Source organism: Camelina sativa, chromosome 19 (genome assembly GCF_030686135.1).
Source record: "Camelina sativa cultivar CO46 ecotype springtype chromosome 19, ASM3068613v1".
NCBI lineage: Eukaryota > Viridiplantae > Streptophyta > Magnoliopsida > Brassicales > Brassicaceae > Camelina > Camelina sativa.
This window is the reverse complement of record NC_141898.1, coordinates 24,687,714-24,713,021: the sequence shown is the minus strand read 5'-3', so window position 1 is coordinate 24,713,021 and position 25,308 is coordinate 24,687,714. Positions and strand designations below refer to the sequence as shown.

The window sequence follows — 25,308 nt, the reverse complement described above, 5'->3', positions numbered from 1 at the left end:
TCAATTCCCCGAATATCTTCCAGCGAAACCGAGTCATCCATCTTCGCATCATGCAGAGCAGTCTTCAAAGAAGAAATAATTGATCGGCCAGTACTGACAATATTTTTCCTCCACCATGAAATCGAATTCCTACAATTCCTTAATTTATCAACAAAACCCAGAATCCTAAAATTCCGTGTCCGATTCCAACCAGACTCAACCGCTCCAGCCAAGCCCTCCTTACCCAACCACCGCTTATCAAACCGAAATTGTCTCTGTCTCCTCCAGACCGCCGTCAAACAAGTTGCTAAAATTGGACTATGATCAGAACCAATCATCTCCAAATACTCTACTTTCGAATTGGGATAGAGGGCGTGCCAGTCTTCATTACCTAAAGCCCGATCAGGTCGGCAACAAATCACTTGATTATTACACTGATTCCCACGCCAGGATAATTGATCCCCATAACATGGAAATTCAAGCATCCCAATATCCTTAATCATTGAGATAAAAGGTTTGAAGGAATTAGCTGACCGCAGGGCACCACCCTGCTTCTCATGGTTACCAATTAATTCATTAAAGTCTCCAATAATAAACCAAGGATCAATACGAAAAGATCCAATGTCCGGTAATTTATCCCACACTTTTCCGCGATGTTGGGGAACCGTGTCACCATAAACAAAAGAAAAATATACCAATTGATGATCAAGAACAGCTTTTGTATCAATTATACGGTCATTATGAAATAGAACAGAAAGATTTATTTCATCCTTATAAAATAAAACCAAACCACCGCTAGCCCCTCGTGGTTCAACAGTAAACATTTTATTATAGCCAAATTTTGATTGAAATTTTTGTAAATAAGAAAAACATTTCTTTGTCTCTGATAAAAACAAAATATCTGGTCGATGCTTCCTCCACAAATCACCCAAATAATTCTCTGTCAGATCAACCCAATGCCCTGACAGTTCCAACTTAGGACCTTCACGGTTTAGCCGGCGGTTTCGGGAGAGCCCCCATCCCTATCTTTGCTGGTCTTATACCAATGCCAGCCGGTTTTCCATCCATAGCCTTGTTCCCTTGTTTTCCCATCCCATTCTGTTTGTTACCTTCACCTGCAGGTTTAGATAAAGCTTTAGCTAGCAAACGTTTACCAGGGGAAGCTAAAATCAAACCAGGCTTCCTAACTAGTTTCTTAGGCAGAGAAGTAGGCCTCCTCGACCCCTCAATTCTCGTACGACTGATATTAACTTCTTGCAAAGCAACCTGTACTACATTCACATCCAAATCAAACATTAAGGATGGTGAGGAAGTACCTTTCGGATCCTCCACATTGGGGATAACATCACCCGAACCCAAGTCTCCCAAACCCGCATTCACCTGGTCGAGCGCAATCTCACCCTCTTCTGGAAGGTTACCATGTGAGGTAACACCCTCCTCGAGAAGATCATCAGTCGCTTCATCAAACTCAGAATCAACCAAAACCGCAGTAGTCCCATGAGGAGGAGAACTCTCCCTAGCTATTCCTTGTTGAGCAATTCCTTGATCAACCACGTCAGGATCAACACCAAGAACCCCTTGTGACTGCTTCTCTAAGAAACCGCTTTTTGTCTTGTACAACGGTTTCAAGCTTTCCCTTTCCCCTTGCGGTTAAGGGGGAAGGAATTAGCCTGTCCCATGTATCCTCCATGACCCCTCTGAATCTCCCGCATATCTCCTGACCCGCTTGCAACTGCACTGTACGTCCGTTTCTGTTCCCTCCCTGAGCCATGGTGACGAACCTGATGAAACAAACTGGAACTACCCGCCCCAGCAGAAAACTCATAAGCTTGGAAGTCCAAAGCTCTCTTGACTACCTTTCTAGGCTTCTCCCAGCCCCCAGCATTGTGGAAAACCCCTTGATTCCCCATCCCTTGTTGTCGCTGAACACCTCTCTTCTCAGGATGATGCTCAAACACGTGACTCCCACCAGCTTTAATCAACTCTGGACAACTCTTCTCATCGTGGGTAAGACGAGAGCAATTTTCACAATAGCCGGATAGTTTCTCATACTCAAGAGTCACCACCACTTCATCTCCAGATTCGAACGGCACCAACAGCTTAAAAACAATAGGATTGAAGCCATTTACCGTAACACAAACGCTCCCAGATTCTTCATCAATATCTCGGATTATACCAATCTTCTTGCCAATGGCCTCCAAAGTAGCAACCTCCCACAGATGCATCAGAATGCCAGAAACTCTCACCCAAAAGTTGATGGCAGAAGGATAAGTAGGAGATACAATGGGCTCCCACTTAACCAAGGAAAGCATCCAACTATCAAAATGGTAAGGACCATTCTGAAGAACCTCTTGAAGATCATCCGCATCCGCAAAATTGAACTGGAAAGTTCCTTGACCCAAATCAGCTCCCACCACTTTGTCTTCAAGCTTCCATATATTGGGCATGGTGGATAGCAAAGACTCAATCCGTTGCACCCCTGGATTCATCAGTCTCCCTATGAGTGTGAGATCAAACTGTTGAATCCTCTGAGCCAAGACCGAGTTTGATATTTTTACAACTTCCGTACGCATCAGCGAACCCTTGCCCTTCATAATCGCTGATTGAGACATTGAAGAAATCACTAGCCTCAAAAACCAAGCTCTATCCGCTACTAACCACCGCAAATCACCACTGAAAGAAAGTAGAAGGAAGTGAGAAAATGAAAGACGATGTTGTCGAGTAAAACCCAGTCCCCAGATAAATACCCCTATATCAAGCCTGATACGCTGATATAATTCCGGAGATACTCCAATCAACCAAAGACGAAATCTAAAATCCACAATCATAGCCCAAACAAATCCCAATCCGCGTATCAGCTGAGAATAACATCCTGACAACCAGAGAACCAACCCCAAAACTCCCATAAACGATATCTCCGTTTTTAAGACCAACACACCCCAAACATAATCCAAAATCGAAAACGAACCTTCAAACCCGATTCTACCAATATCCTCGAATCGAATCGAGATATCCAGCCATGCCAAATCTCCAAATCCCAATCGCATCAAATCTCCATTAAAAGAAATAAGATCCCAAACCGGAGGGAGATTCGTTTCGAAAATCAGGATCAGATTTCCGGTCTGACCCCAACAATCCTCCCTCACCGGAGAACGAGAAAGACCCTCTTTCCGTTTCCCAAGCTCGTCGAAGCCACTCATTCAAAAAGTGAATCGAATCGCCGAGATCGCCATCCGTTACTTTCTCTTTGTGTACTCTTTTGTATTGTGTTTTTTTTTTTATCAACAAAACTAATTTATAAAAAAAAAAATAGATTAGGTAGATGCTGATGTGGAGGAAGGAGAAGTGAGGAAAGGTAACTTTATATATATAGATTTTGTTCTTGTTCTTAAAGCTTTGATTAGGCACCCAAAAAAGAAAACTGCATAATTAACGAGAAAATTTGCAAATTTTTAAAATCTAAATTAGAAAAATACCAATAGTAAGAAGAAAACTAAATTAAAAAAGACCAATAGAGACATATATAATATTCAATAATCATTAAATATATTAATTTAAACATTCAATAAATGTAAATAATTTTTATCAGCTTCTTTTTCATATAAAAAAAATATGATTTATTATTATTTTCAACTTAGCACTCATTATACAAGTCTTTTTGCATTCGAAACGACGGACGCGTTGGTCATTAGGCCTATTTAATTCGCAAGGCAGGCCCAATAAGGTTGATCCAACGCTTCTTCTTCATATAGTTACAAAAAAGGGTTGAGATTTTCCAGAATCAGCGTACAGAGAAAGCTACGTTCGCTCTTCTCCCCCGTTAGAACCAAATCACAAGAGAAGAAGACGAAGAAAGATTCGATCGTCGTTGTGATTTCAATCTCCGTGTTTGATTAAACGTAACCTCTCTAATCTTTTCTTCTCTTTCACTTTGATTTCTTAGGGTTTTTGTATTTTTTTTTTCTCCGATCTCTTGATATTATCTGCTTCTGTAGAATCGCCGATCGTTTTGTAAATTCATGGTTATCGGAAGATTCATGATTGTTTCATATGAAATTTTAACTAGTTTTGATTTCGTTAGGGTTTGAGCGATGATTGTTCTGTTATGAATCTGTTCTGATGTTTTTGTGATTTTATGAAATCTTTCAAAAATTTGGAGTAATTTGTTTCTGTTTCGGATTTTGTTCTGATGAAGAAAAACTTGAAATTGATAAATCAATGTATGATGTTGTTGATTGATTTTGTGATGTAGAGAAGAAGAAGAACCATGCTTGGGTTATTCAAAGTGAAAGAGAAGCAAAGAGAAGAATCTCAAAATAACAATAGAAGAGGAGCTTCTTCTGTCAAGAAGAAATCTGCTGGTGAACTTCGTCTTCATAAAGGTTTCTCTATCTCTTCTCTTCCCTCACTTTTGTTTTTTTTTTTGATCTTATTCAGTTTCTGATGTTGAACAGACTCTGTAATCTTTGGGTTCTTTTAAGTGTTAGAACTATAAGTGCTAGAACTATAAGGGTTTTTATGTTTTCTTGTAGCTGATTGATAATCATCTCTGTGGTTGGTGTGTTTCGTTTGTTTATATGTGTGCAATAGATATATCAGAGCTGAACCTGCCAAAGTCTTGTAAGATATCTTTTCCGAACGGGAAGGATGACTTGATGAACTTTGAAGTAACCATCAAACCTGATGAAGGATACTACACGTAAGTGTGTACAAGAATCTTCATTCTTTCTTTTGTCTATGTGGGTCACTGATTTTGGCTCATACACACACACACACTCATTCGTTCTTTGTTTTACCAAAATAACAGGAATGGTAAGTTTGTGTTCACATTCCAAGTCTCTAATGTGTATCCACATGAAGCTCCCAAAGTGAAATGCAAGACCAAGGTTTTGGCTTTCTCCAAGTCTCTGAAACGTTCGTTTTGTCTTTCTGATTGGGTTTGTAATAGAATACTGAAGAATGTCAAATGTTTTGTAGGTGTATCATCCCAATATCGATTTAGAAGGGAACGTCTGTCTGAACATCTTGCGTGAAGACTGGAAACCGGTTCTCAACATAAACACTGTTATCTACGGTCTCTTCCATCTCTTCACGGTAACAAATCTCCCTCACTGATGATATACTCCATTGATGTTATCTTTTCTTTGGCCTTCTCATATGAAGTTTTTTTTGTTTGTTTGTCTTTCACATAGGAACCCAATTACGAGGACCCTCTGAACCATGAAGCAGCTGCGGTTTTAAGGGATAACCCGAAGACGTTTGAGAATAATGTCAAAAGGGCAATGATGGGTGGACAAGTTGGCCAAACCTCATTTGCTCGCTGCGTGTAGTGGTCTGGTTTCATAGCCATCTTCTTCTTCTAAAGACACTTCTGCTGTTTTATTCTTGTACATTGGGACCAATTGATTTTAGGAATTTTCTGATCTGCTTTAAATATTCATTCAAAACTCTTTACCAAATTTATTATAACCAAAATAATAGTATGAAAAAAAAAACGAACGGAAAAAGCAACCAAAAATATATCATTCGGATAAGTAAGGTACATAATTTTATATTGCCAATGTAAAATACACGAAATTACTGATTTGATAATATTGAGTTTATTTCAAATAAAATATAACAAACATCAAAACTACTGAAACAAAAACAATTATGATGAGCAATTCTCATGCCATCTCTACATACCTTGAACGCATAGTCCTATCGATTTCTCGATCTTTCCGGAAAAGAAAATGTAACGGTTTGTAACAAAGACAACACAATACAAAGGGGAGAGCCATCATCCACATGATCCCTTTCGCCAATGCCTCAGCCTCACGACCAGAGTCTTTAACATTATCAATTCCCTTTGCGTCAAACCCGAAAAGTTTTTCCGACATGACGCCAACCAAAGGCGCACCAAACGACGAAAAAGACACTTCGAATGCACGATCAAATTCATAGACCATGTTACCGTATCTACAAATCACCAAATGATCGTTTCATGTGTTTTGTCTTCACTCGCACAGTTTCGACAGTCACTTTTCGGAAGGTTACCCACCTGAGGCTACTCCAGAATAAGCACGCTTAACTGTGGAGTTCTCTCAGAACCCTTGACCGAAAAGATAAGTGAACTTTTGTGACATAGGTGGCCAAATCAATTCTTTTAAACTTCTCCGCAAAACAGGGTATCACATGATCAAATGTTATATAATTTCTAGTGTTGTTTTAATCTTTTTACACTGATATCCATGTTGATTATTATGAAAAGTTTGAAAACGCATACTTGTGGCTAAGTCTAATTATGGACTTGAAGTATGAATGAGCATAAACTAAATAAGACACAAATCTTTGTTAACGTCGTTCAGGTAACCTACATCCCCGAGACCTAGTCCAAAATTCATTCACTAGAACAAGATAGCAATTACAATTGCATATGATAAAAGCATTACTATACTTATCATTATTTTCTAGATGAATAAACCATCAAAAGATCTCTCTATCTTGTTGATGGGGCGACACCACACACCTTGTGTGCATCTCTCGAGAATACCTTGAAGCGTGCCAGTGTTCATGAAGCGCCCCAATTGCACAATCTTAGGGTTGACAAGTTTTCTATATACAACTAATAGGAAAGTTTATATTATACAATAAATATGAATTGAGAGATTAACAATTGTACAACCCCTGAGGTTGACAATTTTCCTATTATACAACAAATAGGAAAAAATTTTTTTTCCAGAAACTCATCTTGAGTCTTCCATTCAAGATGTTCATCCAGCTCATCAGCTGCCACTTAGCTTGTCTAAGTCAGCCTTAAGCTTCTGTACTCAAACTTTTCAGCTCAGCTTCTTGTACTACTTCATGTATTAACGTCTGAACTATTACAAGAACTGCTTCACACGTGTGATACATCCTCTAATATATCTAACCCTCTTGTACTACTTCGAAACTTCACATATATTTTTACTGCAACTTTGTCAAGTAGAGCCTTAACATCTTTGTCAGTTCTGCTAATTGTCTTAACGTGAACTGTCACACCATCTATGATGATTCTAATTCGTTGTCTCATATATCACAATAGTTTTATGACATCCTGGTAATAGCAATCCCACGACATGTTCGGTTCGGACAGCTTATAAAACTCAATCAACATAACACCTTCAAAGTTTACCGTATAAATTGTTTAGTTATTGAAAGCCTAAGCACCAGTTTTTTCTTACTCAAATGTTTAGGTCTAACATGTTGTTTCAGGTTCGGACTCGGACTGGACTCTTTGACCTCTTAGAAAATTTCACTCACAGAGTAATTTGAAAAACTGCTTTTTATTGTCGCATTGTAAATATAAATGTAATATAGTTACTACTATGGCATAGCTAAAAGCCTAAAACCAAATCAGATAATTTACTCCTACTCATGATTGTGATATTTATCGATTATCTACTCTAAGTTGTATCAATATAAATGCAACTCTAAGTTCTAGGCTCTAAGTTGTATTAATACACATTTCAAACTCTCAAACACCAGCTGCACTTGATGTAATTTTTTTTTTTTTTTGAATAAATTATACATTTGATAAAAAAGGAAGATGATACATTGATTTTTTTTGATACATTGAATTATAATTACATTGATTACGTTACCTTGAATTTTATATATTTCTATCATGCTTGCATCCTTTTAAATAATACGAGCACACCTGTTATTAGTTATTAGACTGTGTATGTATGTGACAATATTTTAAACTTTAATTTTAATTTGAATGGTAAACAATTTGAAATATAGACATCTTTGTGTTTCTAAAAAATAGTAGAACGTAAAAAAAAAACCTGACCACCAAAAACTCGAATTTGGTTAATGGTTACGTTATTCCACTTTGTGATTGGATTTTGGTAAGTTTGGAATATCCTTTTGGTTGATTTATTATTACGTAAGAACATTTTTTGTCAATATAAATATAGATCTAGTTAAATAACATTTTTTGATAATGTAATCAGTATTTTTAAATTAAAAAACAAACATGAAAACCAGCTAGTACAAACTCGATTGTTTTACTGGCACATAACTTCAATTATGACCAAGATTGATTATGAAGAAGAACATAAGAATTCTCATATCATCTCTATTTTCCTCGAACTCGAAGTTTTAGCGATTTTTCGATCTTTCTGAAAAAGAAAATGTAACGGTGTGTAACCAAGACAACACAATCCAAACGGGACAACCATCATTGACAAGATCCCTTTCGACAACGCCTCAGCAGCACGACCAGAATCTTTAATAATGTCAGTTCCATTTGAGTCAAACCCAAACATTTTCTCCGACATAATCCCAACCAAAGGAGCACCAAACGAAGACAAAGACCCTTCGAGTGCACGATCAAAGGCATAGATCATGGTTCGATGCTTAGGAGGAACGATCTCAGCTAAGATTGGAGAGTTAATGGCTGGTCCACACCAAGTTATGGTTAGACCCATTAGAAAAAGAGTGGCCAAGAAGATGTAGTAGCTGTCAACGGACTGTGGGATCATTCTTAGAAGAACAATGGAGAATATAGCTCCCATGAAAACGCTGAACTGTGCGCAAATCAATCTGCCCGAGTTTGGAAACACACGAGACATTTTGTCTGCAATTATTCCCCCTACCAAAGATCCAATTGCTTGTCCGGTGGCAAATATTCCGTTTAGGATAGCAGCCTGGTCATGATCAAAACCTGGAAAATAAGAAAATAATACATTTTGATAACTAAGAGCATGTTTTATTGTTTTTAATTAATAAAACATGTTTTAATAAAAAATAGTTTTTGGTGTTCTCATATTTTTAAGCTAAAATGATTGAAAAATTCTTCGTCAAATTCTCAGAGTTGGTTTGGTTAGAATTAAATGTTTGGACCTCTATAGGGGAAATATATATGAGAATTAAATGCACGTACCAATGAGTTCGAACCACATTGTGAAGAAAACCATTGCAGTCCATGGCACCGAACCCACGGTTCCTTGCAATACGATGATCTGAAATGTTCGTAATTTGGTTACATCTTTTATGGCCATCCAGGATTCCGTCCAAACCGAGCTCATAATTGTTGCAGCATCATAGTTCTTTGTTTTATGAACCGTTCGTTCGTCATCTCTACAAAACCGCATGACTATTTCAAAACCAAAGGGAAAAAAAACTCTAGTCACTTATTTATGCTAAATTCAAAAATGTAGAGCTTTATATTACCGTTCATGATCATGAGAAACAAAGCTGCTACTTTTCTTTTTCCGCGGGTCGGTGACAAAGAGAAAAACAAGAACCCCGGTGATCGCACTCATCGTTGCCATCAATATAAAGGCGCAGCGCCATCCTGGGATCCCCAAGAAATCGTGACCAGCCATGACTGTTGCCAAGACGCTTCCAAATATAGCTCCAACCGTACCAATGAGACCCCATAAACCAAAACCAAAACCTCTCGAACTATCATTAAAGCTATCCGCAATTATCGACTGAAGCACTGGGTAAACAATCGCATGTCCAAACCCGTTGACTGCTACACCAAGCGTAGCCTGGTCCAAGAAAACAATAATAGGGTTTGATGAGTTACACAAGATGGGCTTTAATCATAACAATCATGAAAATCGTTTCAAATAAATGGTTAGATCATTTAATTAATCCTCATTTTATAGTTTCATTACAAATAAGGCAATATATTAGTTATAATTGGTAAGGAACAAGTTGCAATATAAATAAACTAAAAATAACTATGACTTGAATTTTGAAAGTCTCATAAAAAAAAAAACAAAGTTCAATTTCTTATATGATTTAGGAAAGACATAATCGTGTATATATGTTCCAAAGAGTCGGCAAGTTTTATTAAAAAAAAATTGAAAAAAAAATGATCTAAAAACCTGGATGAAGTACTGGCTAGCTCCAACTGCATAAGTTGACAAGACCCAACAGAAACTACCAATTGCGAAAACTGTTGGACGGTCATAACTGATGACAAATAAACCAGCTAAAGGCGAGGCAAATCCTTGAACAATGTTTCTTATAAAAGAGAGGTATCCAATATCAGAGAGGTTTGCATTGAACGTTTCTTTCACTTCTTTGGCAACCGAAGGAATGAGTTTTTCGTCTGCTCGTTGCATCATCGTCGCTAAGTTGACGAGGATGAGAGAAATAGAGATCCCGCAAAGCTTACCCATTCTATGAACATTCGGTAAACACACACACAAAATTACTAGTATACATAAAGAAATCGTCTACAAAACATCAAAACATTATGGTTTATTTATAATTTTATTTCAAAGTAGGCGAATTGAAAACCTCATGATGTAATGACTAGGATCCTTAACACTACGAAATTAAGTGATTCAAACTTGATTCGTGATAGGTGAAAGATGAATTCGGATACAATAACGAAGAAGACTTCATTAAGAAAAGAAAAAAAATGAAAGTTACTAACTTGATGTTCATGGTGGTTTGAGTATGTAGACGACGAGCGGTGATAATTCCCAAGCGGTCAACTCTTGAGTCTTGACAGTTCAATGGCAAAATTTATAAACTATATAATAATTTCACAAACTATTACTAACAGATAATTATTATTTTGAACTATAAATGTCAATTAGCTAATTAATATATCATTAAATTTTGTGAACGTTTTATTTTCCTTCTTAGGTGTCTTATTTAAAATCTTATCTTCTTTCTTAGTTGATGATTCACGTTTCTGTATGTAGGCAATTTTCATGTTTCTAAAATTTTGTTTTTATATAACTTTAAAATAATAAACTACTCTGTATCACAATATCTGGATTCTTTTATTTTGACTGTGTGAGATGGACCATATCATATGGTGTTTAATCTTGACAAAACGAATGGTTGCATTCATTATATTTACATTTTATTAAGGAGACACATAGTGGGGGATTTAATGATTAAGTACAGTACTCCCTCCATTTTTATTAGTTATCGTTTAAGGATGTTTTATACAAATTAATAAATTATTAAATTTTTTATTTTATTCTTTTTAATTATAATTTTAATATTTTTATTGGCCAAAACATTTAAACAGTTGGATAAAACTAAAATATTTATCAAATATTTGCATTAGAAATTTAAAACGATAAATATTATAATACAAAATTTTAAATCTAGAACAACAACTAATAAAAAACAGAGGGATATATAAGTTTACCTTCATTTTGGTAGAAAAAAAACTTTTAAATTGTACAACAAAGCTTGAAATATAGTTACAGAACTTCAAATATCAGAACCATTAACTATGTATTACCAGTTTTCAAATTTGTTTTACAATGTTAGGAAATTAAGATGATTAAATATGATTAACAGTTTTTAATTACTTTTCTCCAGTTAATATTTGATTAAATAAGTTACAAGGTGCTTGAATTTTACTTTGAAATTTTTGACTTCTAGATTTCAAATAATCTTTTATATAAATTACAATTTAGCTAAATATAAAAACGCTAATAGTAGACATACAATTATAAAATTATGATATTTTAATAAATTTTACAGAAAAAATTAAATGATAAAGACTATTTCATTTCATCGTTGCAGATACTTGTGGCTGTAGCAACCATAAATACTTTTGTTCGTTTGGTTATTTTAGATATCTGCAGGCAAATGTTGTGACCTGCGGCTAATATTTTTAAACGTTTTATAATTCGATGGTCAAAAAATACAGCAGCGAAATGAATATATATGAAATCATCGATGCTCTAGTATAAAGTATCATATATATAAGCAATGAATAGGTGATAAAATCCTAGTAATTTCTTAATAAATTTTTTATTACTTTTGCATTTTTAAGCAATTAAATTCATACATATTATAGTTTAAGTGTGTGTATAAAGCATATTATTATTATATTATTATAAGTTAAATTAAATATGGAGTATACTACAAAATGATTTATATTTTTTGTTGGAGGTGAGGAACATATGGATTTATTCCCTTCTCACTCTTTCTTTTAAATTTCCTCGCAGTTATATTCTCTGTCGTCACACATATGGAAATTTCCTCGCAGTTTAAATTTGAGTGCACACATATGGAAATTTCCTCTGTCGTAGCGGTGCTGTGGTAGATTGCACCTGCATGATATATATATATATATATATATATATATATATATATATATATATTTTGTAGACTATATATCCTTGATTTGACTTTTAAAACTACTTTAGTTCAATATTATCGATTGACAAAAAAAAAAATTTGGACTGCTCGAGATGGCTAATCAACAAAATACATGTAGATGCCTCGTCAACAAAACAATACGCTGAGAGAAAGACAAACAAACCTAGAATGACAAAAAAAAAAAAAGGTGATGACAGGCCCATGTGCCTTAAAGGCACTTGGATAATACTACTTCGCTCTCCCGAAAATTCCCATACGATTACTTCACTCTAATGATGTATATACAAACTAATCATCATCATTTGACGTACGACATTATATATGCAAGTTTCTTTTTATAAGTACATATATATTTTTTGTATGCATAACAAAATTTATCACACACCTTTGTATTTATATAAAATGGACGATATTTCAAACAGATAATGTTGCTCATCATGAAGTTATATATTCTCCAATGACGACACAAGCCGACATCCTTTTGCCCACTCAAATAAAGAGCTATGAGACGACCCACCTTTAGTCCAAGCTCGTTCGGAACTAACCCTCACCTCCTCAGCCTTAGCCCTAATTCTCTGTCCTTCTTCATCCTCTTCCGCCACAATCTTTCTCACCAGAGATGCCACTTCTTCCCGTCCGATGACTCTCTCTGATGGTAACTCCGATGTACGAACGGCCACACCGATCTCCTCAGTCAGTAACGTGGCATTCATCCACTGCTCCGCATAAAGAGGCCAAGCAACAATCGGAACTCCTTGAGTCAAACTTTCCAACACCGAACTCCAACCGCAATGAGACAAGAACCCACCGATCGATTTATGGCTCAATATCTCAACTTGTGGTGCCCATTGCGTAACCACAAGCCCCACACCACATGTGCGGTCCAAGAAACCATCAGGTAGACTAGCAATCACCTGATCATCATCGATCGAACTGGACCCGAGGTAAGAAGCGGGCCTACGTAGAATCCATAGGAACCTTTGACCACTTAACTCTAAACCCCAAGCGAGTTCCATCGTTTGCTCAAACGACAGCGTTCCACCACTCCCTAAACACACATACACTACTGACCTTTCCCGTTGTTTGTCTAGCCACTCGAAGATACTATTGGGTTTCCCTACTTGCTCCTTAGTCCTAACAGTAGGCCCAATAGGATAAACCGGTACTTTCATGAGTCGGCTCAATTCTTCATCTTCTCTAAGCGCAGCGAGAGTGTTACCTTGTAACTCCTCCCAAGTATTAACCAAAACGCCATCGCTCATAGGTACCTCTAAGCCAGCTCGTACACACTCTTTATATTGCTGGTCCGACCGGTCTAACATCGGTTCCATCAGCTCCTTTCGTCCCATCGGTTTACAACCCGGTATCTTCAAAGGCTCCTTAATTTCAACATACTCACCTTCCACTGTCGTATCCCACACCGGCAAGTACACCATCACTGCCAAGAACCAGGCGTGCGAAGGAACGTACACGTACTTAGCCGTCAGGCCTAAATCATCGGCTACGGACATCAACCCCGTACCGAAAAAGTCAACGATCATGACCGTTGGTTTTGGCTTCATTGATTCCACGGCATCTCGAACCGCAGACTTCATGGCTCGTACCTTCACCCTGATTTTAGTGAACACCGTCGCATCTGGCTCCGCGAGGTTGTCTATATCCATCGAGGGAAGTTCTGTAATTTTACAGGCCGTTCTAGCAGCGGCTGCACGTATAGCTTCGGTTTCTGTCGATGAAGAGGAGCCGGAGGTGACGGCGAGAATTGTGACTTGGACGTTTAGGACGGAGGAGAGACAGTTTCCAAGCTCGAGGATAGGGATGAGGTGACCCAAGCCAGGGCTAGCAACTAGAACCGCGTGAGGCTGGTCCATGATCTTATTATTTGGAGGTTCGGATCAAATGATTGTGAATATTATATATAAAAAAATCTCGAAAAGGGTTCTTGTAACGTGAGATGTTTTACCACGTACCTGTTGTATCAAAAGATGTTTATACTTGTCAATGTCACGGATTGAACTGGGATAAGATAAGATCACACTACACGAGAATTATATTTAAAACACCCCGTTATTGACGTTAAGTCATGCTTTAAAGGCCGAGTCAACGAAATTTAACTATTTTATTGAAAATTAACAAAAACTTTGGAATTTTAAATAATAATTTGAAAATTCATATTTTTTTCTTTTCAAATTTGAAACTTCATCATTTTTTTGACATTTTTGGAATATATTTTTTTTTTTTCTGTTTTTTTTTTACGTGGCAAAATAAGTAGTGGATTGAAATTTCGGTGTAGGCAGAGACCACTAAACAAGTGATATTTATTTTTATGCAGTATAGACCAAACGTTTTGTTAATGAGACCTAAGATTAACGAGAATGCCTACTTTTTGTATTGAGGCATAACAAGAACAAAAGACGAACCTACACGTCGCCTTGTTTCGCAGAAAAGTCCATTCCACATACTTCCACATTTACAAGAACAATGAATGATGATGACATGTGCATGCATGATGCATGTATGTACACATGCCTTTCCATAAATCAGACACATTTCTCCCGTTGATCACCGCAGCACATGAAACAAGGAGAGGGTTTTAAAAAGTTATATCCCAAAGTATTTCAGGATTTTTATTATATGTTAGCATGTGCAATTTAAACAGCTATGCATTGGTTTTTGTCACACGAAAAATCCTGAATCGAAAATTTAATTACTATGAAAAATAATTAGAAACACAAATTTTCTTGTCCCAGATGGTCAAATGAGAATGGAAATCTATAAATCGTAAAGTACTAAGACTAAAAAAAAAAAGTACTAAGACTCAATATAAATACAAAATTTTCTTATTTATTATTTTCTATCTAGATATAAAATATACTTGTGCATATGATTATTTGAATAAAGTTTATAAACTTAAAAAGTAAAGATAAATTTTAGATGCAATTATTTGTATTTTTAACAAAATAATATTTAAATATATATTGCATAAGATTTGTTTAGATATATATAAGTTTTGTTGCCTAGAAAAATATTGGTAAAATATTTTTCAAAATTTGTTTAGCTATTAACACATGACTTTTTTTTTTATTCCAAACAATTTGATTAGAAGCAGCTCTAATGATTGGAAAATTTTTAGCCTTTTTGAGAAAAATTCCTAGAAAACCCCAACTTATTAGTATTTGCCTAAAAAATATCTTAACTTTTTTATAGTTGTCAGAAGCATATCTACATTTTTTTTTCTTCCACTAACAATGTGATAAGATGTCATAGCTAGTTTCCTCTGCTCTCTTTAAACATACATCCAATTTTCACTATTTTCTTCCAATTTTTTAGCTGTTGAGTTGGTTTTGATTTTTGAGGAAGGTAGCTATGTCGAAGAGAGAAATGGAAACAAAAAATCAGATCATATTTTTATGAATGAATTTTGTATATTTTCCTAGCAAAAAAAAATTTATGTATTTTTTGGCAAATATTAAATAAGTCATCTTTTGCAAAAAATTTCCCATTTCCATCTTTAGTAAATACTTTATTTTATTTTAAAAATTAATGGTATTTGATATAATATTGACATAATTTAATGCTAGCTTCTGAATTAGTATTATTATATTAATAAAATATATACATATTTAATAAGAATATTTGACATTGATTGAGTATCTGATCAACTAGTACATATCTTTGTATTCATATTAGAATATCACACACTTTTATGTATATTTCATACTAAAGACTTTGATCTTAAAAACAAATTTTTGGTCATATTTTTTTGGAAAAAGAAAGAAAAACCTTTTTTCTCTTTCAGACACGATTCTCGAGAAACCCCTTTTAACCAAGTTTTCCGGCGCCGGTGGAGCTGCTATTCGCCGGCGTCGGGACCTCACCAACACAATTCATTCTCGTTTCGGATATGCTTCTTTTAGTGTTCTCTTTTGTAATTTCTTTCTCCAATTTTTCTTATTGTTTAACCCTTCTCAAACTCTTTTGTCTGTTATCCCCATACCACACCCTGACCTTTGTCCGCTCCCGCTGACCGTCTATTCACCGGAAATGTTCTTTGCGCAACAAAGTTCTCTGCAAATTTTGGGCAGCCGCTTCAACCATCCGTCATTTTGGCGATTGATGGCGAAACTAGGGTTTTCTCCAGTAGACCTAGTTTCCAATATTGATTAAGTTTATGGCCACTGTCTGTTTCTGCTAAATCTACACGCACCGGAGATGATATTTGCATCGCAAATCTTTCCGTCAAGTCTGGACAGACTTCCCAACCAGCCCTCAACTTGGTAAGCGTTTGCGACCCTCTTGCTGGAAGTTTTATGGCTTTTTGATCCCGATTCCAAGTTGCCTCTTTGACTACGGCTTTGAACTGTCCAAGGCCAGTTGTCCTCCGGTGGCAACTCTAGCATATATCTCCAAGCTTCAGAGCACTCTCAACCATGCTCGAAATATTGTCAAGCTACTTCTCCGTGAACTCAAACCGGTAAGAAGCTCAGCTCTGACCCCTTCATCAACGCCAACTCGTCTCATGACAGTGGTTATCTCCTTTTCCATTGATTTGATTATGGAAGAGCTTGTCGACAAACTTGATCTCACATGTACCAAATATCTTCATGAATTTGGCTCAAAGCTTTCAAGAACCTATTGCCGATTAATCCTATTCTTGCTGTATTTTCTTGTTGTTTTGACATTGGGGAATGTCTTTTTATTTTGTATGGTAACCTTTGCTTGTATGAATCTTATCTTGGTTGAGTAATGAAATGCAAGTGTTTGACAAAAAAAAAACAAATTTTTGGTCATGCATGATATTATAATTTTTTCTAGAATCAGTGTAGAAGACGACATTGTCTTGCCCATTCGAAGAGAGAATTATGAGATGACCCATCATGAGTCCAAGCTCGTTCGGAGCTAACCCTCACCTTCTCAGCTTTAGACCTAATCTTACGTCCATCCTCTTCCGCTATAATCTTATTCACTAAAAACGCGACTTCTTCACGCCCGATCACTTTCTTCGACGGTAACTCTGACGTACGAATAGCCACACCGATCTCCTCTGTTAGCAACGTGGCATTCATCCATTGCTCCGCGTAAAGAGGCCATGCAAGGATCGGAATTCCTTTAGTCAAACTCTCCAACACTGAGCTCCAACCGCAATGAGACAAGAACCCACCTATTGATCCATGGCTCAAGATCTCAACTTGCGGTGCCCATTCTGTGACCACAAGACCCACACCACGCATGCGGTCCAAGAAACCTTCCGGTAGACTAGAACTCACCTGATCATCACCGCTAGAGCATGCCCCGAGGTAAGAAGTGGGACTACGTAGAACCCATAGGAACCTTTGACCACTTAACTCTAAACCCCAAGCAAGTTCCATAGTTTGCTTAAAGGACAATTTACCCCCACTTCCTAAACATACATACACCACTGACCTTTCCCGTTGCTTGTCTAGCCATTCGAATATACTATAGGGTTTGTCTACATGTCCATTAGTCCTAACAATAGGCCCAATAGGATAAACCGGTACTTTGATGACCCGGCTCAACTCCCCATCCTCTCTAAACGCAGTGAGAATGTTTCTTTGTAATTCCTCCCAAGTATTTACCAAAACACCATCGCTCATAGGTATCTCCAACCCACTCTGTACACACTCAAGATACTGTTGGTCCGACCGATCTAACATCGTGTCCAAAAGCTCCTTTGGTCCGATCGGTTTACAACTTGGTATTTTCATAGGCTCCTTAATTTCAACATACTCACCTTGAACTACCTTATCCAACACCGGCAAGTAGACCATTAATGCCAAGAACCACGCATGCGATGGGATGTACACGTATTTTTTCATGACACCTACTTCGACTATGGACAACAGCCCCGTACCAAACAAATCAACAATCATGACCGTCGGTTTTTTCTTCATTGATTTCACGGCATCCCAAACTTCGGACTTCATGACTCGCATCTTCGCCAGTATCTTAGTAACCACTGTCGCACCTGGCTCGACAAGGTGGTCTATCTCGACCGAGGGTAATTCTATAATGTCACAAGTCCCTCTAGCCGCAGCTGCATGTATCGTCTCGGTTTCTGTCACGGAAGAGGTGCCGGAGGTGATTGCAAGAACGGTGACGTGGACGTTGAGGACAGAGGAGAGACGGTTGCCGAGTTCGAGGACAGGGATAATATGGCCCAAGCCAGGGCTAGCGACTAGAAGTGCGTGAGGCTGCTTCATGATCTATTAATTTAGAGGTTATGTTAAGATGATTATAAATAAAAAGAATGTTACAGTTAAAGCTTTTTTTTTTAATTTACAGGAGAAATTCGACCACTTACCCGTTCTTGTTGATGGAGATGTTTTATTCCTTGGGTATGGCACAGCTTGATTTTGTATAAGAGCAGAGATTATATATACACATAAAAAGATGGATAAGAGTTGATAGATTCATTCTAGACGAAGATTACTGTATATAATAAAACAAAATTGTATTTCTTGTGCAACAAAAGACAAACAAAAGAATCCTGGACGTGTAAGACTAAGCGTTAAGTTCGCGAAACCTAACAAAAACTACCATGCGGACCATACCTACCCATTTTTGTAACGCCTAACTTTGTAGAAAATGAACAAAAGAAGAATATATGACTGAGTCATGAGATAATGATGATGATATGTGCATTTATACTTGTTTATTAAAGAGATGATGATGATGATATCGGGCTGTGATAAATGTGGCCCATTAATGTATTCATCTTAATTATATGCATCTATCCTCTGTTAAGTAAATTAACTGAACCTATAAAGCCCGCAAACATAATTATTCATGTCCTTTAGAATTACACGTCTAAATAGTTGGATGGGAATAATTGTGCAGTTTGTATTACCAATCACAATTTTTCTAATTTCTATTTTTTGAATGCTCATAGTTTTATACTTTTATTAGTTGTTTCATCATTTGGTTGTGAAAACAGAAACAAGAAATTCCATTTCTCACATTATGCAGTCTTTTGTAGTTAATTCCATGTTACAATTAAATCAAGTTTTCTTCAGTTAATTCAATTAAATAAGTTTTTTAAATTGTTATCTATATTGATTCAAACATTTTAATAATATAATGTTTGCTTCTTATTGACTTATTCTGTGGCGTGATTAACTATTTGAACTAAAACTCTAATGAATAGCCTAAACAAATAAGCCAAAAACATTACAAAAGTCCTCAATTCTATAACCATATAGACTCTAGAGATACAAGTAGGTACATGAAAAATTAGAAATTAATTGTTACAAGAAAAAAGTTTTAATTGTTAATAAAAATATATATAAACTCCTATTTTATATGGTTAGAAGTCAAACTCGAGTAATTGGTCCTAACACTGCTGTATTTAGTAATTAATGGCGAGTCGAGCTAATTAGGTTTGAGTATTGTATTTTACAACTCATATAGATCTTACTGGTTGTTTCTTGAAGGAAAAAGGTTGTGTGCAATATAGTATGTAAACCAATCTGCAATTTTATGAGCTAAATAATTATTTTGATTTGATTAAAAAATTATTATCTGTTGACACAATGCTTCTCTGTTGTGCCATGTATACCTTGGACCACCACGAAGTGATACAAGATCGCCTTAAAAGCTGCATGAACAAAAATAGAAAGAATATCTTGATAATAGTACTAAACATTTAACAATTTATATTGATTCACTGGCTAACAGATCTAGCTAGGCCATAACTTAAGAGCTATCTAGAAATCCACCTTCTTTTAGCTGGTCCTTGTTAGAATCATTACCTACAACATGATACTTGTAAACGCATGTATGGAAACACGTGGCCTCAACCCATTTATGGAAATTTATAATATAGATTAACGTGTTAATGACAAGAGTTGTTTAGTTGCTAACCATGTGGTTAAATCACCTAATCGTGATATGGAATGCAGACAGGTTAAGAGCTCGAAAGAGGCAAAGATAAATAAGGGAGAGAGAGTATATAATAATGTTTGTAAATGTGTATATATGGAAAGCATATGACTTTCTTGTCACGTGTTTTACTTGTCTTACTAATCTCAACCCCTCAATTTATCGAGCTAGATAATATTCAAGTGATCGATTTTTCCATTTAAAATTTATCTGACATCTATTAAAATATATGTTAAAGAAAGCTTTAAATCGAAGTAATAAATTCTTAAAAATATTAAAAACAATATTTTTTTAATTTATATCAACAACATATAAATGTTTATAATTATATATATGGATATAAAATTTTAAAAATTAAATATATAGTTAAAAATTATAAAAATATAACCTAGGTAATTTTAGGCGGTCGTCTAGGCGTCGATTGAGCACCTAGCGTTTAGACAATATCTAGGCGGCCATCTAAACTGTTTTTTAGAATAATGTAAAGATATTTAAATTTAATTTTAGAAATTATGTTTTAACTTACAAAAACTCCGAATAAAAAATTAATCACACACAAGAGTCCACCATAACATGAGTCCTAACCAATTATTTGTTTACTGTGCAGTTTTTAGATTCAAAAATCTAGTTTAGAGAATCAACTAAAATAATCTATATATATATATATATATACAGTAAAACCTCTATAAATTAATAATGTTGGGACCAAGACATTTTATTAATTTATAGTGATATTAATTTATAGATATATTTTTAATTGTTTATTTTTTTTTAAATTATGAATTGGAACAATTATAGCAAAATAAGATTAAACTTTCAGATGTTATAAATTTTATGATTTAGGAATTGAACTTGTAATATTTATAAAGCATTATTGACAATAAATTACAAATACTATAAACAAATTGACTTATACACATGACATACATAAATTCAAATTTATGAATAATAATAATATTAATTCTCATATTTTAATAATTTGTCTAATTATCAAATTGTAAATGATGCATATCTAAAAATTAAAACTTTAAAATTTAATTATTTATATGACATGTTATAAAATATTTTAGAGATATCATTATAGTTTGAAAATACAACATTACAAATGTTCTATAGAAATGAGTTTATATATATATATATATATAAAATTTACATGATTATTAATTTATGATATTATTGGGACTATATTTTACATTGAGATTTCAAAAAAATTATTATCTTATCGAATATTGTTAATTTTTACACTGGTCCGACTTGGGACCAGTAAAATTTATTAATTTATAGTGATTATTAATTTATAGAGTATTAATTTATAGATGTTTTACTGTATATATAAAATTATTTTTTTCCTGGTCTGCCACCTCAGCATATCCTTTTATTTCGTAAGTCCATTTCTTGAAAGAAGCCCATATTTTCGAACTGAGACATTTCTGTTAAAGCCCAATTCGTTATCTCAAATTTGTGACATTATCGACTAAGCTTTTTTTTTTTTCCTGACCGGTGGAATAAAACTCCTCTCCCCGATAATCCACAACTGACGACGGCGCTGAGGACCTGAAGCGTCCCTGCCCTTCTCATTCTTTCATCCTGTCCTTTGAAATCAATGTTCTCCATCCTCCACACCCTTTCGCTGTCTTCGCTCTCTTCGATCTCCATTGTAACGTTTTCTCTTACTGTAATTCATCCCCTTCAATGCTCGCTCTTTCAATTGAAGACCCACTTAAATTCGTGTATCTATATAATGTCTTCTTCTCCAATTTCATGCTTCATATATTTGTCTTCGTCTCTTTGATTTCTCCTCACTAAAATGATTTCTTTGATCTTGGACTAGAAGAAATCTACCCAAAAGTTTGGATTTTTCGATAAGGGTTTCTCTTGAATTTTTTTTTTCTTTTCCAGAAAACAATGTCTTCGATCAATCTCTCTTCATTGTCTCCTTCTACCATATCTCTTTCCCGCTCAAGGTAAGTTTTTTTTCTTCTTCCAAATCTCTTCTTTTGTCTAATCTTCATTGGTTAATTGATTTTGGGGGATATGATTAAGAGATGCAATTCAAAGTTTCAGCTTAGATCGTGATCTAAGGATTTGTAATTGCGTTTCAGTGACCTTAGAATTTGTGATTAGAATGGATCGTGAGATTCCAGATTGTTTTCACAGAACGAATGGTTTGCATTTTGCCTTAAATGATTTGTATTATTTTGTGCAGACTGAGCCAAAGCTCTACTACATTGCTCCATGGTCTACACCGTGTTAGTTTACCATCTAAACACTCATCATCATTTGCCATTAAAACCACTGGAAAAGTTAAAGCTGCAGTGATCTCTAGAGAAGATGATCTGCTCTCATTCACCAACGGGAACGCTCCTCTTTCAAATGGGTCTCTCATTGATGATCGGGCAGAAGATGAAGAGGCTGATTCTGTTTCACTTGGGACACTTGCTGCAGATTCAGCTCCTGCACCACCCAATGGTTTTGTTGCTGAAGATGATGACTTTGAGTTGGATTTACCTACACCAGGTTTCTCTTCTATCCCTGAGGCCATTGAAGATATACGCCAAGGAAAGGTTCGTTTTTCTTTTGCTTTGTAAAAAAGATCAGAATTTTCAAAAAAGTTATTGTTTGTTTGTTTTTCCTTGATTGATTGATTGATTGGTTTTGGCGGTAATGTTGCAGCTTGTGGTGGTTGTGGATGATGAAGATAGAGAAAATGAAGGGGATTTGGTAATGGTTGCTCAATTGGCAACACCTGAAGCTATGGCTTTTATTGTGAAACATGGAACTGGGATAGTTTGTGTGAGCATGAAAGACGATGATCTTGAGAGATTGCACCTTCCTCTAATGGTGAATCAGAAGGAGAACGAAGAAAAGCTCTTTATTGCATTCACAATGACTGTGGTAGGTGTTATTCTCTCAAAAACTTCCGATCTTGGTCCTTCTGGTGATTATCTAATTTCCTTGCTTGTCATACTTTGTCTTAATAGGATGCCAAACATGGTACAACAACTGGAGTATCAGCTTGTGACAGGGCCACGATGATATTTTCTCTTGCATCAAGAGACTCTAAGCCTGAGGATTTCAACCGTCCAGGCATCTAAGCCTGAGGATTTCAGCATGGGGTTCTGAAAAGGGCTGGACACACTGAAGCATCTGTTGATCTTACTGTTCTAGCTGGACTGGATCCTGTTGGAGTACTTTGTGAAATTGTTGATGATGATGGTTCCATGGCCAGATTACCAAAACTCCGTGAATTTGTAGCGGAGAATAACCTAAAAATTGTATCCATCGCATATTTGATCAGGTAAAGGACTGTGAATTGCAAGGCTTTGTGTGTCTGTTATAATCTCTCGTTTCTCTTGAAGCTAAAGATCTAAACTTTGTGTTTCTAAGTAAGAACAGATATAAAAGGAAGAGAGACAAACTTGTAGAGCGTTCTTCTGCTGCTCGGATCCCGACAATGTGGGGACCTTTCACAGCTTACTGCTATAAGTCCATACTATACGGAATAGAGCACATTGCAGTGGTTAAGGTTAGAACAATGTTTAGAAACGTCCCTCCTTGGAAATACCGAATTGATTTCAGGACGTCCTATGAGATTTTAGCCAATATCCATTTGTCTGAAAATTGTGGCGGGGTGAGATTAGTGACGGTCAAGAGATTCTCGTGAGGGTTCATTCTGAATGTCTCACAGGAGACATATTTGGGTCTGCAAGATGCGATTGCGGGAACCAGCTAGCTCTTGCGATCCAGCAGATCGAGTCTACTGGTCGCGGTGTTTTGGTTTACCTTCGCGGACATGAAGGAAGAGGGATTGGTTTAGGACACAAGCTTCGAGCTTACAATCTGCAAGATGCTGGTCGAGACACGGTTGAAGCTAATGAGGAGTTAGGACTTCCTGTTGATTCTAGAGAGTATGGGATTGGTGAACAGGTATATTCACCAAGCTCCTATTAGCATCCAATAAAGAAAACATGTATGTCATGGGTATTTCACTAATTCTCTCCTTGGATATGCAGATACTGAGGGATTTAGGCGTGACGACGATGAAGCTGATGACGAATAATCCAGCTAAATATGTTGGCCTGAAGGGATATGGATTAGCCATTGTTGGGAGAGTCCCTCTCTTAAGTCTCATCACAAAGGAGAATAAGAGATACTTGGAGACAAAGCGGACCAAGATGGGTCACATGTATGGCTTGAAGTTCAATGGTGATGTTGTGGAGAAGACTACTGAGTCTGAAACTGAGTCCTAAGCGTGACAAACCAGGACGTACCAAAACGAATTAAGAAACATAGAGATATGATACTTCAAAAACGAGGAAAGAAATTGACACAAAAGAACAAGACAAAGAAGTTTAATCTGTCTCATAAACTTGATTAGTTTGGTTTATGTTCTAATCTAATACTATCTGATCATTACTTGTAAAAGTTTGTTTCTAACATTTGAACCGTAATAAAAAAGTGTGGGAGGTATTATAAGCCTTTTAAATTACATTCTTAACCTAAACATCACATGATCCGATTCACTAAACCGAGTTTTACGTGCAGATTCTTGACATATATAGAGAGATCTTGACGAGCTTACAGCAGAAGTGGATGCTGCTTTGTATCCAACGATGGAGAAGCTTGAGACTTGATCCTCTCATTTACACGTTACAGACATACATATCTGGAGCCGAGATGTTATGATTACTGAAGTAAACTGCAATTAAAGGTGTAATGATTAAGAAAACTAGAATTTGTACCGGTTTTAATTTTTTTTTTTTATCAATATAAACTGTTGACCTCAAATCCTGATTAGTACAAGACTTTAAAGACTTTAAAAAAAATTAAAGCCTTAACAGCCATTTATTTGTCAATCATACTTTTTTTACTTTTATTTTTTTTAATCCTCTAGAAGTCACTTTCTTTTTTTCCTTCTTTGTTTTCTCATATTTTTTAAAGCGTCAAAACCATGTTTTAAAATTAAACAAATATAAAACTTTATTTTTTTCTCTCTCCATTATACTTAAAAACTCTCCAAAAGTTTGTATATAAATTTTACATAAATTATTTTTACACATTAATTATTCTTATTTTTTTCTCCTTCTTTTCTTTTAAGATCCATTTCAATAATAATTATTATTATTTTCATTATCATCATTTTAATATATTTTAATAATAAAAGTAACAGCTTCAATTTTAAAAATATTTGTTACCAATTTAATTTCAACAGTTAAAGTTTCTACAGCCAAATTCTCTACAACTAAAATTTTAAAGTTAAAGTCTTTACAGCCATAAGTAACAGCCGTTACCAATCGGGGCCATAATCATACC

At 35.7% G+C, this 25,308-nt stretch overlaps 5 protein-coding genes and 1 pseudogene across 11 annotated transcripts; 2 read left to right on the top strand and 4 right to left on the bottom strand.

Annotated features, from left to right (window-relative positions):
• Nucleotides 1-720: 720 nt before the first annotated feature.
• On the bottom strand, nt 721-3,245 carry LOC104768219 (uncharacterized). Its single transcript, XM_019241141.2, has 2 exons — nt 1,296-3,245; nt 721-1,094 (listed from the first exon to the last, which is right to left on the bottom strand). Exon 1 carries the CDS (start codon nt 3,177-3,179, stop codon nt 1,605-1,607), a length of 1,575 nt encoding a protein of 524 aa, XP_019096686.2. The 5' UTR covers nt 3,180-3,245; the 3' UTR covers nt 721-1,094; nt 1,296-1,604.
• Nucleotides 3,246-3,610: 365 nt separating this feature from the next.
• Nucleotides 3,611-5,438, top strand: LOC104767222 (putative NEDD8-conjugating enzyme Ubc12-like). Its single transcript, XM_010491263.2, has 6 exons — nt 3,611-3,878; nt 4,232-4,361; nt 4,570-4,678; nt 4,787-4,865; nt 4,957-5,073; nt 5,172-5,438. Exons 2-6 carry the CDS (start codon nt 4,247-4,249, stop codon nt 5,307-5,309), a joined length of 558 nt encoding a protein of 185 aa, XP_010489565.1. The 5' UTR covers nt 3,611-3,878; nt 4,232-4,246; the 3' UTR covers nt 5,310-5,438.
• A 2,569-nt stretch (nt 5,439-8,007) lies between these two features.
• LOC104767221 (uncharacterized) lies at nt 8,008-10,545 on the bottom strand. 3 transcript variants are annotated; one of them, XM_019241003.2, is made up of 5 exons: nt 10,400-10,545; nt 9,843-10,140; nt 9,178-9,500; nt 8,888-9,084; nt 8,008-8,668 (listed from the first exon to the last, which is right to left on the bottom strand). In XM_019241003.2, the coding sequence occupies exons 1-5, from the start codon at nt 10,408-10,410 to the stop codon at nt 8,070-8,072; spliced, it is 1,428 nt and encodes a 475-aa protein (XP_019096548.2). In that variant the 5' UTR covers nt 10,411-10,545; the 3' UTR covers nt 8,008-8,069. The 3 variants fall into 3 exon arrangements, with proteins under 3 accessions (XP_019096548.2, XP_087358455.1, XP_087358454.1); XM_087502329.1 differs by having other exon boundaries at nt 8,008-8,651; nt 10,400-10,499; XM_087502328.1 differs by having other exon boundaries at nt 10,261-10,433.
• A 1,593-nt stretch (nt 10,546-12,138) lies between these two features.
• Nucleotides 12,139-14,381, bottom strand: LOC104768218 (UDP-glycosyltransferase 72D1). The gene has a single exon (XM_010492142.3). It carries the CDS (start codon nt 13,965-13,967, stop codon nt 12,540-12,542), a length of 1,428 nt encoding a protein of 475 aa, XP_010490444.1. The 5' UTR covers nt 13,968-14,381; the 3' UTR covers nt 12,139-12,539.
• Nucleotides 14,382-16,815: 2,434 nt separating this feature from the next.
• On the bottom strand, nt 16,816-18,734 carry LOC104767219 (UDP-glycosyltransferase 72D1 pseudogene; annotated as a pseudogene). The gene is made up of 2 exons (XR_015591240.1): nt 18,419-18,734; nt 16,816-18,320 (listed from the first exon to the last, which is right to left on the bottom strand). The product of XR_015591240.1 is annotated as a UDP-glycosyltransferase 72D1 pseudogene (transcript).
• Nucleotides 18,735-21,430: 2,696 nt separating this feature from the next.
• On the top strand, nt 21,431-24,481 carry LOC104767218 (bifunctional riboflavin biosynthesis protein RIBA 1, chloroplastic-like). Of its 4 annotated transcripts, XM_087502629.1 has the most exons (6): nt 21,431-21,670; nt 21,895-21,959; nt 22,202-22,559; nt 22,669-22,890; nt 22,977-23,293; nt 23,383-23,414. In XM_087502629.1, exons 1-5 carry the CDS (start codon nt 21,599-21,601, stop codon nt 23,088-23,090), a joined length of 831 nt encoding a protein of 276 aa, XP_087358755.1. In that variant the 5' UTR covers nt 21,431-21,598; the 3' UTR covers nt 23,091-23,293; nt 23,383-23,414. The 4 variants fall into 4 exon arrangements, with proteins under 4 accessions (XP_087358755.1, XP_087358756.1, XP_087358759.1 ...); XM_087502630.1 differs by lacking the exons at nt 21,431-21,670; nt 21,895-21,959; nt 22,202-22,559; nt 22,669-22,890 and adding exons at nt 23,625-23,922; nt 24,009-24,481 and having other exon boundaries at nt 23,392-23,520; XM_087502633.1 differs by lacking the exons at nt 21,431-21,670; nt 21,895-21,959; nt 22,202-22,559; nt 22,669-22,890 and adding exons at nt 23,637-23,922; nt 24,009-24,481 and having other exon boundaries at nt 23,392-23,532.
• The last annotated feature ends 827 nt before the right edge of the window (nt 24,482-25,308 follow it).

Bases quoted from the DNA above. Each gene is read 5' to 3' on its own strand.
- LOC104768219 (XM_019241141.2), bottom strand. From the start codon at position 3,179: ATGAGTGGCTTCGACGAGCTTGGGAAACGGAAAGAGGGTCTTTCTCGT.
- LOC104767222 (XM_010491263.2), top strand. From the start codon at position 4,247: ATGCTTGGGTTATTCAAAGTGAAAGAGAAGCAAAGAGAAGAATCTCAA. The intron at 4,679-4,786 runs GTAAGTGTGTAC...CCAAAATAACAG, and splicing joins CCTGATGAAGGATACTACAC to GAATGGTAAGTTTGTGTTCA. The intron at 5,074-5,171 runs GTAACAAATCTC...TCTTTCACATAG, and splicing joins GTCTCTTCCATCTCTTCACG to GAACCCAATTACGAGGACCC.
- LOC104767221 (XM_019241003.2), bottom strand. The intron at 9,501-9,842 runs GTTTTTAGATCA...TTCTTGGACCAG, and splicing joins CTAGCCAGTACTTCATCCAG to GCTACGCTTGGTGTAGCAGT. The intron at 9,085-9,177 runs GTAATATAAAGC...GCGGTTTTGTAG, and splicing joins GTTTCTCATGATCATGAACG to AGATGACGAACGAACGGTTC.
- LOC104768218 (XM_010492142.3), bottom strand. From the start codon at position 13,967: ATGGACCAGCCTCACGCGGTTCTAGTTGCTAGCCCTGGCTTGGGTCAC.
- LOC104767218 (XM_087502629.1), top strand. From the start codon at position 21,599: ATGTTCTCCATCCTCCACACCCTTTCGCTGTCTTCGCTCTCTTCGATC. The intron at 21,960-22,201 runs GTAAGTTTTTTT...TATTTTGTGCAG, and splicing joins ATATCTCTTTCCCGCTCAAG to ACTGAGCCAAAGCTCTACTA. The intron at 22,891-22,976 runs GTAGGTGTTATT...TTGTCTTAATAG, and splicing joins TTGCATTCACAATGACTGTG to GATGCCAAACATGGTACAAC.